At 42.0% G+C, this 15541-nt stretch overlaps 1 protein-coding gene and 1 pseudogene across 1 annotated transcript; one reads left to right on the top strand and one right to left on the bottom strand.

The window, feature by feature from the left end:
• Positions 1-9159: 9159 nt before the first annotated feature.
• On the bottom strand, positions 9160-10821 carry LOC135964387 (60 kDa heat shock protein, mitochondrial pseudogene; annotated as a pseudogene).
• Positions 10822-12806: 1985 nt separating this feature from the next.
• Positions 12807-14855, top strand: LOC102124095 (defensin beta 4A-like). The gene is made up of 2 exons (XM_005562564.5): positions 12807-12900; positions 14613-14855. The coding sequence occupies exons 1-2, from the start codon at positions 12843-12845 to the stop codon at positions 14747-14749; spliced, it is 195 nt and encodes a 64-aa protein (XP_005562621.3). The 5' UTR covers positions 12807-12842; the 3' UTR covers positions 14750-14855.
• Positions 14856-15541: the final 686 nt, after the last annotated feature.

The following is a 15541-nucleotide window of genomic DNA, read 5'->3' as shown; positions in this document are numbered from 1 at the left end:
GGATTTATGACATATGACAGCATAGAAGAAAGGATCAGTAAGGCTGAGTCTACATTAACACAAACAAATGAGGAAATGAAGCAAAGGGAGAAAATAAAAGGCTGGATAAAAAATAAACAGTGCACTTCATAGAAATATCAAGCAATCCAGCACCTACGTGTGTGTGAAGGCAGAGAGAAGTTCCGGGAGAAAGCCTAAAGTTAATGAAATAATTGCCCATTTTTATTAATGTCGTGAGACTAGAAACATACAAATTCGGTACTGAAAGATATCCAAGAAGAATAATTATTTTAAAAAAAACAGAACAAGTATATCATAATTACGCAAGTTCATTTTCAGACTGCTGTAAAGATCTACCTGAGACTGGATAATTATAAATAAAAGAGGTTTCTTTGACTCACAGTTATTCAGGATTAACAGAAAGTATGGCTAGGAGGCCTCGGGAATCTCACACTCATGATGGAAGGTGAAGTGGAAGCAAGCAAGTCTACCATGGTGTCAGACAAAAGAGAGAGGAAGAGAGAAGAAGAGAGACAGAGCACAAGAGCAAGCACAGAAGGAAACTGCCACTTACAAAACCATCACATCTCTTGAGAATTCACTCACTATCATGAGAACAGCATGGCAGAAATCACCTCCCCATGACCAACACTTGCCACCAGGTCCCACTCCCCACACTGGAGATTATGGAATTATAATTCCAGATGAGATTTGGGTAGGGACACAGAGCCAAACCATAAATAATCAAATTGTTTTGAATCAAAAATAATGAGAAAATCTTAAAAACATGCTGAGATAAGACTCTGCTACACAAGTACAAAAAATAAAGTAACATATTTAAGTACCAAATGAAGAAAACTATGTCAACATAGGACCCTCACAAGCAAAAATACATTTCTAGATCAATGCTAAACACAGATTCCAATAATAAGTAAAGGCATTTTCTTTTCATTTCTTTCTTTGTTTTGTTTTTTTTGTTTTTTGTTTTTTTGTTTTTTTTTTAAGGAGATCGGAGTCTCGCTCTGTCGCCCAGGCTGGAGTGCAGTGGCTCGATCTCGGCTCACTGCAACCTCTGCCTCCTGGGTTCACGCCATTCTCCTGCCTCAGCCTCCCAAGTAGCTTGGACTACAGGGGCCTGCCACCATGCCTGGCTAATTATTTTGTATTTTTAGTAGAGACAGGGTTTCACCATGTTAGCCAGGATGGTCTTGATCTCCTGACCTCGTGATCCACCCACCTCGGCCTCCCAAAGTGTTGGGAACTATAGGTGTGAGCCACCACACCCGGCCTTGGGTGAATTTCTTAATGTCCAGGTGTCCTTGACTGAGAGATGGTAGACTAGGTTCATTCCAAGCAGATGACATTATTTGTGTGCATAGAGGGGGATGCGGAAGGCCAAGCATTTTCTAATGACAACAACAAAACTAAGAGAATTCCTCAGTAGCAAACTTGTAGTATAAAACAAGACCCAAATGCATGCTGTCTATAAAAACCCAATGTCTTTATCAAATATAAGGACAAAGATAGGTTGATAGTAAAGGAGTGGAAAGAATTATAGTACAGAATCATTAATCTAATGAAAACAGAATTAGCTGTATTGGCTAATTGGTTATAAATCAAAGTAGATTTTACAGCAAGGTGTATTATTACTGGTAAAGAGGCTATGTTTTCCAATGATAAAGTTGTTAAATCACCAAGAACAGATATTATTATTATTAAATTAGTGTGCACCTAATAAGAGAATCTCAAAGTCTTTAAAAAGAAATTAATAGAACTAAGAGAAGAAATTTAAAAATTAACAATTACCATTGAATAATTCGGTATTGATGGAACGTACCTAAAAATAGTAAGAGCTGTTTATGACAAACCCACAGCCAATATCATCCTGAATGGGCAAAAACTGGAAAAATTCCCTTTGAAAACTGGCACAAGACAGGGATGCCCTCTCTCATCACTCCTATTCAACATAGTGTTGGAAGTTCTGGCTAGGGCAATCAGGCAAGAGAAAGAAATCAAGGGTATTCAGTTAGGAAAAGAAGAAGTCAAATTGTCCCTGTTTGCAGATGACATGATTGTATATTTAGAAAACCCCATTGTCTCAGCCTAAAATCTCCTTAAGCTGATAAGCAACTTCAGCAAAGTCTCAGGATACAAAATTAATGTGGAAAAATCACACGCATTCTTATACACCAGTAACAGACAAACAGAGAGCCAAATCATGAATGAACTTCCATTCACAATTGCTTCAAAGAGAATAAAATACCTAGGAATCCAACTTACAAGGGATGTAAAGGACCTCTTCACGGAGAACTACAAACCACTGCTCAGTGAAATAAAAGAGGACACAAACAAATGGAAGAACATACCATGCTCATGGATAGGAAGAATCAATATCGTGAAAATGGCCATACTGCCCAAAGTTATTTATAGATTCAATGCCATCCCCATCAAGCTACCAATGAGTTTCTTCACAGAATTGGAAAAAACTGCTTTAAAGTTCATATGGAACCAAAAAAGAGCCCGCATCACCAAGACAATCCTAAGTCAAAAGAACAAAGCTGGAGGCATCACGCTACCTGACTTCAAACTATACTACAAGGCTACAGTAACCAAAACAGCATGGTACTGGTACCAAAACAGAGATATAGACCAATGGAACAGAACAGAGTCCTCAGAAATAATACCACACATCTACAGCCATCTGATCTTTGACAAACCTGAGAGAAACAAGAAATGGGGAAAGGATTCCCCATTTAATAAATGGTGCTGGGAAAATTGGCTAGCCATAAGTAGAAAGCTGAAACTGGATCCTTTCCTTACTCCTTATACGAAAATTAATTCAAGATGGATTAGAGACTTAAATGTTAGACTTAATACCATAAAAACCCTAGAAGAAAACCTAGGTAGTACCATTCAGGACATAGGCATGGGCAAGGACTTCATGTCTAAAACACCAAAAGCAACGGCAGCAAAAGCCAAAATTGACAAATGGGATCTCATTAAACTAAAGAGCTTCTGCACAGCAAAAGAAACTACCATCAGAGTGAACAGGCAACCTACAGAATGGGAGAAAATGTTTGCAATCTACTCATCTGACAAAGGGCTAATATCCAGAACCTACAAAGAACTCAAACAAATTTACAAGAAAAAAACAAACAACCCCATCAAAAAGTGGGCAAAGGATATGAACAGACATTTCGCAAAAGAAGACATTCATACAGCCAACAGACACATGAAAAAATGCTCATCATCACTGGCCATCAGAGAAATGCAAATCAAAACCACAATGAGATACCATCTCACGCCAGTTAGAATGGCAATCATTAAAAAGTCAGGAAATAACAGCTGCTGGAGAGGATGTGGAGAAATAGGAACACTTTTACACTGTTGGTGGGATTGTAAACTAGTTCAACCATTATGGAAAATAGTATAGCGATTCCTCAAGGATCTAGAACTAGATGTACCATATGACCCAGCCATCCCGTTACTGGGTATATACCCAAAGTATTATAAATTATACACATGCACACGTATGTTTATTGCGGCACTATTCACAATAGCAAAGACTTGGAATCAACCCAAATGTCCATCAGTGACAGACTGGATTAAGAAAATGTGGCACATATACACCATGGAATACTATGCAGCCATAAAAAAGGATGAGTTTGTGTCCTTTGTAGGGACATGGATGCAGCTGGAAACCATCATTCTTAGCAAACTATCACAAGAATAGAAACCCAAACACCGCATGTTCTCACTCATAGGTGGGAACTGAACAATGAGATCACTTGGACTCGGGAAGGGGAATATCACACACTGGGGCCTATCATGGGGAGGGGAGAGGGGGGAGGGATTGCATTGGGAGTTATACCTGATGTAAATGACGAGTTGATGGGTGCTGACGAGTTGATGGGTGCAGCACACCAACATGGCACAAGTATATATATGTAACAAACCTGCACGTTATGCACATGTACCCTAGAACTTAAAGTATAATAATAATAAATAAATAAATAATAAAAAATAAATTAAAAAAGATGTATCATATTAGAAAAATTTTTTAAAAAATGAATATTTCAACTCTTTTTTCTTTGAAATGGTTTTTTTTTTTTTTAGCAGAAAAGTATAAATAAAGATAGAGAAGACTTGAAAAACAGTATCATCCATTGCGACCTATTTAAGCTTTACGGGACACTCCTCCCAATAACAGTAAAATGCATTAAAATATTATCTAAGAGAGCTCGTACTGGTCTAAGAAACAAAAAATCAAAGCAATTTAAAATCATATGAAACACAATGTCTATCCACAGTGGAATGTATGAAACTGTGATTAAAGGAAAATAGCTGGAAAATTCCCCACATATTTGGACATTACTCAACATATTTCTAATGAGTCAAAGGAGAAATTTAAAAATGTTTTCACATGACAGCAAATGGAAACATAACATACCAAAATTTGTGGCAATACAGCTAAAGCAGTGCTTGGAGGGAAATTTATAACATTAACTGCTATTATAATGGGAAATAGAAAAGCTCAGAAATAGACAATCTAATATTCCACTGTAAAAACCCTGGGGGGAAAAAAGAACGAATGAAGCTGAAAGTAAATAGGAAAACGAGTGAATAAAAAAGAATGTGGACACAAAAGAGAACATTAAAAATAAATAAAAGAAAGCTAATTGCTTGAGAGAATGCATAAAATTGTGAGACCTCTCAATAGGTTCATTAAGGGAAATTACTAGAAGTCTCAGGTGCACACCCAGGCTTCAGGCAGGCAGGAAACTGAGATTAATCTGCGTTTCAGGGTCAGATAGACGAGCCGCCAACAGGTGGCAGTAACTGTGCGCTCATTCCCTCACCTCCTGCAGATCAGGCCAGGCTCTGGACTCAGTACTCAGCTCAGAAGATGAGAGACATTGACAGTAGCTCCATGGACTCTGGCCTTAGGCAGAGCATTACTGTAGATTTGGGGTTGTAGGAAGAGGAAGAGCGGAGGTTATCAGGACACCATGTGGCAGTGGTAAGGAATATGGACTTTGAAGAGAGGGGGATTTTATTTCAAATTGCATCTCTGCCACATAGTAGCCAGGTGACTTTGAATATGTCCTCTAACCTTTCTAGGTTCCAGGACCTGCCTCTGTAAACCAGGGTAATACCGCCCTGGCATGTTTGTTCCTGAGGATCAAAGGAGATAACTTGTATAAAAATGAGCACAGCAGGGCTGGCTACAAAATTCCCAAGGCTCAGTGCAAAATGGACATGCAGGGCACCTTGTTCGAAGAACAGCAGAAGAAAGTGTCATGAAAGGCGGGAGGATATTCAGCTTTCTCAAGCCAATATTTTTTATCATTTGAAAAACGTAATAGGGATAATATTTATAGAAGAGTAACAACAGAATCACATAAATCCCCACCAGAAATCAGTGTCATAGTTTTAATAGAATAAATAGTAATACTTTATTAATTGGATCTCGATAAATCAAAAAAATTTTCTGGCCAACGTTTCTGTCAATTAATTTATGAGGTCATCAAACTTTATGCCTTGAACAACTTCATTTTTCCTTTTGAAAAGAATCTGCTGAAGCAACTGTTTCTGGAATATTATCTAAGTTCTCACAGCACTGCGATAAATTATTTTGACACAAATTTTTAGTATATCTGGAGCTGGTGGTTCTTGTGGATCTATTTTTTTCAAAGGATTAAACTCTTTAAGCAAATCAGTTTTATGGAAGTTTGAATTTAATTTTAAGTGTAAATTTCTCCAGTGGAATTTGGATGCATCTTCTGACATGGTCTGTAAGCTGCAGAGGCCCACAGCCGACCAAATGTGGCATCATGATTTGTAACTTATTCAAAACTCTTGTTTTTGAATTCTATTGTTGTATCTTTAACAACAAGAAGAACTTTATTTTTAAAATTGCTCTTCTTGTTAATAATTGATTGATCGGAAGTTTTCTTTTCCCTCCTTTTCTTTCTTTCTTTTTTTTTTTTTTTTTTTTTTTTTTGAGATATGGTCTCCGTCTGTTGACCAGAGATTACCATGGCTCACTGCAGCCTCAAAATCCTGAACTCATGTGATCCTCCTTCCTCAACTTCCCAAGTAGCTAGGACTAGGGAAATGTGCCACTGTGCTCAGCTAATCTTTGTTGTTGTTGTTGTTTTAAGATGGGCTCTAAGTATACGGCCCAGGGTGGTCTCCAACACATGGCTTCAAACATTCCTCAAATCTCAGCTTCACAATGTGCTGGGATAACAAGTGTGACCCACCATGCCCGTCCCATCAGAGGTTTCATGACTGGAATTTAATTTAATTTCTATTTCTGTCCCTTGGATAATTACTTGAAGAACTCTAAACTCTCTGAGGAATTCCAAGAACTCCATAGTATACTCTCTCCTTGGTATACTCTCTCCCTGGTATACTCTATCGCTGGTATACTCTATCAGTGGTATACTCTATCCCTGGTATACTCTATCCCTGGTATACTCTATCGCTGGTATACTCTATCCCTGGTATACTCTATCCCTGGTATGCTCTATCACTGGTATACTCTATTGCTGGTATACTCTATCGCTGGTATACTCTATCGCTGGTATACTCTATCGCTGGTATACTCTATCCCTGGTATACTCTATCACTGGTATACTCTATCCCTGGTATACTCTATCCCTGGTATGCTCTATCACTGGTATACTCTATTGCTGGTATACTCTATCGCTGGTATACTATACCCCTGGTATACTCTATTGCTGGTATACTCTATCCCTGGTATACTCTATCGCTGGTATATGCTACTGCTGGTATACTCTATCGCTTGTTTACTCTATCCCTGGTATACTCTATCCCTGGTATACTCTATTGCCATGTCCACAGGCACACTTTTGTTTTGTGATTCTCTCCTCCCAATTTGCTATCTGAGCTCCTATGGTTCCTGTCTTGGTGCTCAAGTCAGGGGGTAAGTATTTGTGCAGAAGCTCCAAGGATGACTCTGAGAATGCACAGGCACAGAGGTGTTGGTGCTGCCTCCACACAGAGACCCTCCTTTCACCCCAGGGCTGAGGACACTGCGGCGGCTGCTGCTGCCACCTCCCATCCCGGTCCAGACATGCCTGGGCTACTCCAAGAATGTCTATGCTCAGGGCATCAAGCTCTAGTATGTGGCCTTCATGTCCCTGGGCCTGAGCCTGCCCACCTTGTCTCCCCTCATAGCCACTCTGCCCATGTGCCTGCTCCATTGTCTCAGTGAGCTTCACTTACAAAACACAAGTTCACAGAAAAAACTGAGGAAGTCAGGGGGCTATCAGCAGAGCCTGCCACCAGGCACCGGCCCTTCTGAGAGCACGTCCCTGTGTCACTGCCCTGCCCTCAAGCCCACGAAGCTGGCCCTGCCTCCGGAATTGAGAACCAGTAAAACTGCTTCTGTTACTTAACATTGAGGACATAATGCACAGAAATTTTGTTTTCTAGATCATAGATACGAGAGGCTTTGCTTTTTGGGAGCCTATCTATAGGAATGAGGGTTTCCACTCTTGCCTGAGGAAGTGAACCATTTTGCCACAAAGAAACAGCCTGAAATTCTCTCCCCAGTGACAGAAAGAGGTACAGGGACACAGCATGGGTCATGTTCCATTAAAAGACAGCACAGTGAGTCTATTTATCAGTCAAACTTGCTGGTTCCCATTTTATACACAATCTGGCTTTGCTTTTAGCTCATTAATTAAAAAAAAAAAGTCATTTATATCTTAACATGTCTCCAAATCCTAGAATTGCCGCATCTCTGGTTTTGGTGAAGAACCCCATGGTTCCGCCAGTGGACAGTCTTCCTTGCTGAAACAAGATAATAACCCATCCTTTAAAACAAAGATGCCCCTCTATTGGTCCTTATCAAACACACTTCATCACTAGGATGTGCACAGCTGTGAAGGAGTCTCACTGGGCTGTGCCAAGATAAAAGAAGCAGCTGCAACCACTGGAATCTTCATGGGAACAGTCAGCTCAGCTGTCCTTGAGCGACCAGGCCCATGTTACCATAGCCCTGGTGGCTTCTTCCCCACGGGCACAGAGGCGCTGCATGTCACAGTGACTTTCCTATTTCAGAGCAATTTTACCTCCTTCTCTAACAAGGCCTCACAAAAGTACTGAGATCTAGAGAGGACAACAAGTATAAAACCACAATGCTATCGGTGGTTCCTGGGATTGGAACTGCTGTATAGGAAAAAATTCACTCTCTGATATGGGTGAGTTTTTAAATGTGAGTGTATTACTTTTATAATAATAATGCTAATCATAGGAGTCATTAAGAACGTATCAATCAGGAGTGATGCCACACATGAAAAAGATGGGAATCAGTCCCTTAATTCAAACTCTAAGCCCCAGTAAGCTTCTTCTCATAGTACCATGACATTTCCTTAAGAATATCTACTCAACAAATTAAGAGATGTGACAGCCTAATTCAATAAGCAAATCTAGATTAACTTGTATCCGGAAACATCAACAGCCATGAAGCCATAGTTGGAACAACTGGAGAAATGTGAAATATTGACAAGATAATAAATAATATCGAAGAATTCTTTTCTTAAGATGTATAAATTGTATTGTGCTTGATGAGGGAATTTTCCCTCATATTTAAGAGATTCATGCTGAGATAATTACCGTGAAGTATCATGATGTTTGCCTCTTACTTTCTTTTTTTTAACTTTAAGCAAATTTTTATTACACAAAAGTTGTCACATAATTGGGTGTTTCTCTACTATGAGCACAACTATTCTCACTCTGCATAGAAAGGCTGCTTAACTTCTCATCTGGTGGTGGCAAGCACTGAAGTCCTGATTTGAACAGAACAGTAGTAAAAATGACTCCGTGATTTAAGTTGAAAGCCGTGCGTTGGTACATGACTCTTGTACCCAGTATCAGGAATGTACAACATTTTTTCATCCAAAAAAGAAAATAAATTATCCGTAGGCATGGATAATGATAGCTGTAAACCATGATAGATTTTGTCAGCTGAAACAAGTAGCCAATGGTTATAGTGGTTTCTTAAACATCAGCCAATCTTTTCTTCGTTTTCTCCAACTGACTTCTCTGAAGTCACAATTGGTGAGGAACACTGCCTTGGGCTTCCTGTCACAATTCATTAATAAAGGTAAAGCACTACTCTAGGAATTAGAACAGGTCACCTCCCATATCACCTCCCATTCCACACATTGCACCCATTCCAGGGCCATTCCCTTCTTTAGGAATTTCTGTGACTACAACATCTGCTGTAGTTAACAGAGAGGCCATGCCAGCAGCATCCAATAAAGCAATTCTCACTACCTTTGTTGAGTCAACAATGCCTTTTCCCACTATATTCACAAAATCTCCCAACATAATATCATAACCAACTTTTGAGGAACTTTGCATAATTTTCTCAACTATCAAAGATTCTGCAACCCCTGCATTCTTAGCAATGGTCATTGCTGAAATTTTGAGTGTTTTTAAAATAATTTCTATACCAATTTTTTGATCTTCGTTAGCTGGAGTCAATGAGTCCAGGCTGGAATGCACCAAAGCAGGGCACAACCCCCTCCCTAAACAATGCCTTCTTCAACGGCAGCTCTTGTAGCATCAAGGGCACCTGTAACTCTGTCTTTTCATTCACTTCAACATCACTTGTCCCACCAACCTTCAGCACAGCTACTCCATCTGAAAATTTCTCCAGCTGTTCATTCAGTTTTTCCTTTTCGTATTCACTAGTGGTGACATGTGACTGGTCAATGATTTCTTGAATACATTTTTCAATTGGAGCCTTGTTACCTCTCCAACTTCTCCTAAGTCACAAGGCTGAACATCTTCAAGATTTAGTGTCAGTCCCCTTCTCCAAGCACTGCACCACCAGCAGCAATATCTTTAAGCTGATTCTTTCTATTGTCACCAAACCCTGGAGCTTTGACTGCCACAACCTGAAGATCAACCTTTAGCCTATTGGAGACAAGTGTACTTAGAGCTTCTCCATCAATGTCTTTAGCAATTATGACCAAAGATTTACGGTGAGCACTGGCAATTTCAAGACCAGTTACAATGGACTGGACACCAGAAATTTTCTTTTCACGCAACAGAACATAGGCATCCTGGAATTCACATTTCAGACCTTTTGATGTATTCATAAAGTATGGAGAAATATATCCTCTGTCAAATTTTCATGTCTTCAATAATTTCTCATTCATCGGTCAACGTTTTTCCAAACTTTACTGTGATGACACCTTTTCTTCTAACCTTTTTCATTGCATCAGAGATGATGTTACCAATGTGTCTGCATTTGCAGAAATTGTAGCAACCTGCACAATTTTCAGGTTTGGTCACAGATTTAGATTGCTTTTTAAGTTCAGCGAATACAGCATCAACAGCTAACGTCACACCTCTTTTGATTTGCACTGGAATTAGCACCTTTGCTAACCTTCTGGAAGCCTTACTTGGAAAGAGAGGGTACCAGTGCAGTAGCAGTGGGAGTGCCATCCCCAGTCTCTTCATTTGTGTTATTGGCAACATCTTGGACAAGTTTAGCTCCATGGTTTTTATATTTATCCTTTAAGTCAATTGACTTTGCATCAGTCACACCATCTTTTGTTACTTTGGGACTTCCCCAGCTCTGTTCAGTAATCACTGTTCTTCCCTTTCGCCCCATTATAAGGCTACAGCATCGGTTAAAAGGCCTACACCTTGAAGCATTAAGGCTCGGACATTGGCACCAAATTGTACATCTTTGGCATCAGTCCGAGTGAGATGAGGAGCCAGTACCCTGGACACCGGGCTCATCTGGCACAAGACTGTGGGTCATTGAAGCATTTCTGCGGGGCGGTGGCAGGACATGCTCATGGCGAGGCAGGTCATCAGCAGCAAGTGAGGGCTGCCCCTTACTTTCTAAAGGTGACATGCAAATATACCAAAAAAACAAAGGCCATAAATTATTAATTTAGGCAGAGCACATAAAGGTTTTATTTCCTATTCCGTTTCTCTGTATGCTTTCTTCACTAGGAAGAAATAGTTTTAGTGTCAGGAATGAATGAGTCTGCCCCTCAATTCCAGCCTGCTCAACACACAGGGAGACAAACTCCTGACAATCTGAGTGACTCCCTGGTGACTGAGCTCCAGCCCTGGATGCATATTTGTTTAGCAGTTCTGACAGCACTTGACCCAGCCCTCTCTTTGCATATGCCGTCAGAACCTTCTTCTTTTTTTGCTTTGAGACTGAGTCTTGCTCTGTCATAAGCGATATCCATGCCTCAACTCCCAAATACCTGGAATTATAGGCATAAGTCACCACGCCTGGCTAATTTTTGTATTTTTCATAGAGACAGGGTTTTTTCGTGTTGGTCAAACTGATCTCATACTCCTGACCTCACGTGAGCCACCTGCCTCTGCCTCCCATAGTGCTGGGATGACAGGCCTGAGCCACCATACTAGGTCCAGAAACTTCCTTTTATAAAAATGTCATTAAGTATCTTGGCCACACAATATCATTACCAGCTTCCTTTAAATCCACCTCTGGCCTGACAGGAATCAGGGTTCTTCAGAACCTGACATTTTAAAGGAAGAGACCAGGCAGGCCATGAGTAAAGGCTCATCGTCCCCATGGCTCTGTCACAGCTGCACTGCCGAGACATCACAGACACGGACACTGGGGCCTGCTTGTTTCTCAAACTGCCCTTAGAGCCAAAGAGGGAGGAACTAGGATGAAGGCCACTCATTTTCCCGAGAAAAGTCCTCTCCTGAGGGCCCGGCACAGGGCTCTGTCCGTTGCCTGTGGCCGCCGATTGCTCCTCTGGGTTGCGGAGAAAGGACAGGGTCCTGAGAGACCTCAGAGACTTCACACAGCCCTGAAAACATCGGGCTCCTTCAAAAGTGTGTCCCATCACCAACAAGGAGACTATGTGGAGGCCTTGCACCCCCACTCCGTGCCGCTCCACCAAATCCCAGCAACAGTGAGCTCCCTTCACGCTGACGTCTGTAGAAAGCAGAGAAAGCCTGGCTCCCAGAGCCCTGAAGTCCTGTGGAGCTGACCTTCCCTGAGTGACGGCGTGAGCCTAAGGAATTCAACTGTGGGCCAAAGGCCACCTCCTGGCCCGGGCCTAGGTGGACTCTGAGGGGACACATGTAGTCAGAATCCCACCCTCCCATTCTCCTTCTCAGAGGAAGGAAGCGGGCACCCATCTGCCTCATCTCTGTCCTGGGGGGAAGATGGGGAGTTTCAGGGGAGCTTTCACATGAATTTCACTAGCTCGGATCACCTGGGAGGACGGGGTCCACCATGCTCCTGGTGCTGCCAGAAGCCCTGAGTCCCTCCAGGGTCCTTGGGTTTGAGCCAGCCTTGTATCAGCCCCAGGAGCTGAATGTTCCAGCAATGGATAGAATGAGATGGAAAGAGCTCTCAATTTGGCCTGAGACTGCCCACAAACACTCAGGAAAAACAGGGCGTCTCACAGAGTGGGCAGCAGGTGAGTGGCAGGTTACTGGCCCTGATTTTGAGTTTGTTCCCCTGTGAGACAGGTGCAGCCCCTCACTCCATTCATACACTGGATTTTAAGTGGCACAAGATAAGAGGAATTTTCTGGTCCCAAGAGCAGGAGGAAGGGATTTTCTGGGGTTTCCCGAGTCCAAATTTGCATAAGATCTCCTGCGTGTGCATTGTTCTTTGAGGACCATTCTCTGACTCACCAAAGTGGTTGAATTCTAATCCCTGTAATGAGTGTTGCAGCCAATACCAGTTCTGAACTCTACCCGGTGACCACGGGCCAGGACCTTTATAAGGTGGACGGCTCGGTGTCTTCCCCAGACTCAGCTCCTGGTGAAGTTCCCAGCCATCAGCCATGAAGGTCCTGTATCTCCTCTTCTCGTTCCTCTTCATATTCCTGATGCCTCTTCCAGGTGAGGTGGGCCAGGGAAATGGGAGGTTGGAAAAATGGAAGAATGGGGTACAGGCTCCCTGTCTCCTCTCATTCCCTTCCACCTATCTCTCCCTCATCCCTCTCTCTCCTGCCTCTCTCTCTCTCTCTCTGTCCCCTCCATCCTTCTCTCCTGCTTCTCTCTCTTCTTCCCTCTCTCTCTCTCTCTTTTATGTCTCTTTCTTTATCCCTCTCTCCCCAGAGCACGTCTTTCTTTCTCTCTCTTTCGTTTCTTCTACCCACGATTTTAGACAGAGTAGACTGAATGCCCTATTTAATTGAACCAAGCATTGCTTCCTTCAATAGAAAAGGAGCTGGAGAACCCAATGGACACCTCACTCTCTCTTCTGAGCCAATATGAAGGAGCCCAGTAGCTTGTAAATCTCATCTCCTCACTGCTTTCCATGCTACAACTGCTAAGACTGTGGTTGAAACCTGTTAGGTGACTTTTTAAATAAAAGTCAGAAATTTTGATTTTATCTAAAGAAAGTAGTCCAGAATGTCATTTTCTAAATTTTTATATTGAAAGGGTAGATACTGCAACCTAGAGAATTCCAGATAATCTTAAGGCCCAGCCTATACTGTAGGAGCTACTGCTGCAGACACTCTGCCCCTAGGACTTTTCCAGTTGGAGGCCCTGAGAACAGTCCCTGCCATGAGGCCACCGCAGGTTCACAGTCCAGAGACGGCCCATGGAAAGCAACTCTTAACCGGGATGCCTAAGCTTCATTTTCTCCTTGATATTATGGAAATAAAATAAAAACCATGAAAGGATAAAAGAGGGAGAGTGGAAGGGAAGGATGGAGAGAGGGAAAAAGAAAATTTCAGACTAAGACCTAAAACAATTAATCACATAGATATTTTATTGTGAAAACCTCATGTTACCAATTTTATTTATGAGTCCTGGGTTTTTTGAGAAGAACGGGGCTCTGAGTGGCTCCAGAGACCTCAAATTTTCCAATACCCAGGACAGTATCATGAAGGAAGGGAGGGAGGCAGGGAGGCAGTGAGGGAGGGAGGGAGGGAGGCAAGGAGGGAGGGAGGGAACCAGGGAGGGAACCAGGCAAGGAGGGAGGGAGGGAGGGAGGCAGGGAGGCAGGGAGGGATAAACAAAGAAGAATGAGATTGAAACCAGGATTTAGATATTAGAAACAAGCCATTACAAAAGTTTATTTCTACGGTTAATTGTGGTTTTCAACTCTAAGTTACGTGGTGTTGATTTCACATTAAACAATTCCTGTGAGTTTCAGCTTTTTATTCCATCTCAAATCAAATACTTAACAGACTAAATGATTTGAAAAGCAAAAGGTTATTGACTTATGTGTTAAACAGAGGTAGGGTGGCTTTGATCTTATCTACTTGTGGTGGGGCTGAAGTCACAAGAGAACGTTGCCGAGCTCCTACCAGACCCCACCCGGAGGCCCCAGTCACTCAGGAGAGATCAGGGTCTTTCACAATCAGATTCGACAAAAACAAACATCCTCCAAACCACAGCAGTTCCAGTTTCAATGTCAGAAACTTCCATCCAAATGATTAACTCACATCGCGTTATCATGATGGAAAAGCCCAGGCTTGGGAAAGAAGCCCACTGTGGATTTACTCAAGGCAATAATGACACAGGGTTTGTGTTTTTGCAATCTGAGTTTTGAGTTCTAACACGCTGTTTGCTCTTTTTGTGTGTTTTTTTCCTGTTAGGTGTTTTTGGTGATATAAGGAATCCTGTTACCTGCCTTAGGAGTGGTGCCATATGTCATCCAGGCTTTTGCCCTAAAAGGTATAAACATATCGGCATCTGTGGTGTCTCTGCAATAAAATGCTGCAAAAAGCCATGAGGAGGCCAAGAAGTTGCAGTAACTGATGTGGATTCAGAAAAGGATCCCTCATCAGAGATGTGCGACATGTGAACAAAATTAAACTGTGGTGTTCAGATTTACGGAATCTTGGTCCTAGTCATTGTGATCATGGTGTGGTGCTGGTTTGGGCAGGCCAATCTCTAACATCCTTGGAACATCCTTTTCTGCTCTCCAGGCAGGGGTCAGGGATGCCACAGCGGGGCTTGGAGTGCTTTCCAGAGTCATAGGCATCTGTATTTTTTGGATCCCTTGACCTTCCCCTGTTATTCCCAGCATTTTCCTAGAACATGTGCTTTGCTCCTCCTACACCCTCCCCTTGCATGCCCTCGCCTACCCCACATCTTCCCTAAATAAAAAAGAAGCCCAACTCAAAGACCACTTCCCTCATGGAATCATAGTGGATCTGCCAAGGGAGGGGATGCCCAGTCCTCTGTTCTTCACAAGGACTCCCTTCTTCTGGTTAAGATTTCTTATCAGTTACACCTCCTACAGAGGTGCATGAATTTTTAATTCTCCATTTAACTTTGAGAGTTCTACTGGTGTGGACTTTGTCTTATTCATTTATGTGCTGGTCATTCATAAGCTATTTCACAAATTGGATGGCAAAATGCAGTTGTACAAGAGTTTCCTTACATACAAACATAATAGGATCCAAGTAAATGCTCCTAAAAACAAGTTTTTTGGAGGGCACAATTAAATGAGGACAATACAACATGGGACACAAGCAGAGGGGAGCAAACCTCAAGAAGAAAGACACATCAACTTTAAGGG

Source organism: Macaca fascicularis, chromosome 8 (assembly GCF_037993035.2).
Source record: "Macaca fascicularis isolate 582-1 chromosome 8, T2T-MFA8v1.1".
Classification (NCBI taxonomy): domain Eukaryota; kingdom Metazoa; phylum Chordata; class Mammalia; order Primates; family Cercopithecidae; genus Macaca; species Macaca fascicularis.
The sequence above is the reverse complement of the archived record's forward strand: the minus strand, read 5'-3'. Positions and strand labels throughout refer to the sequence as shown.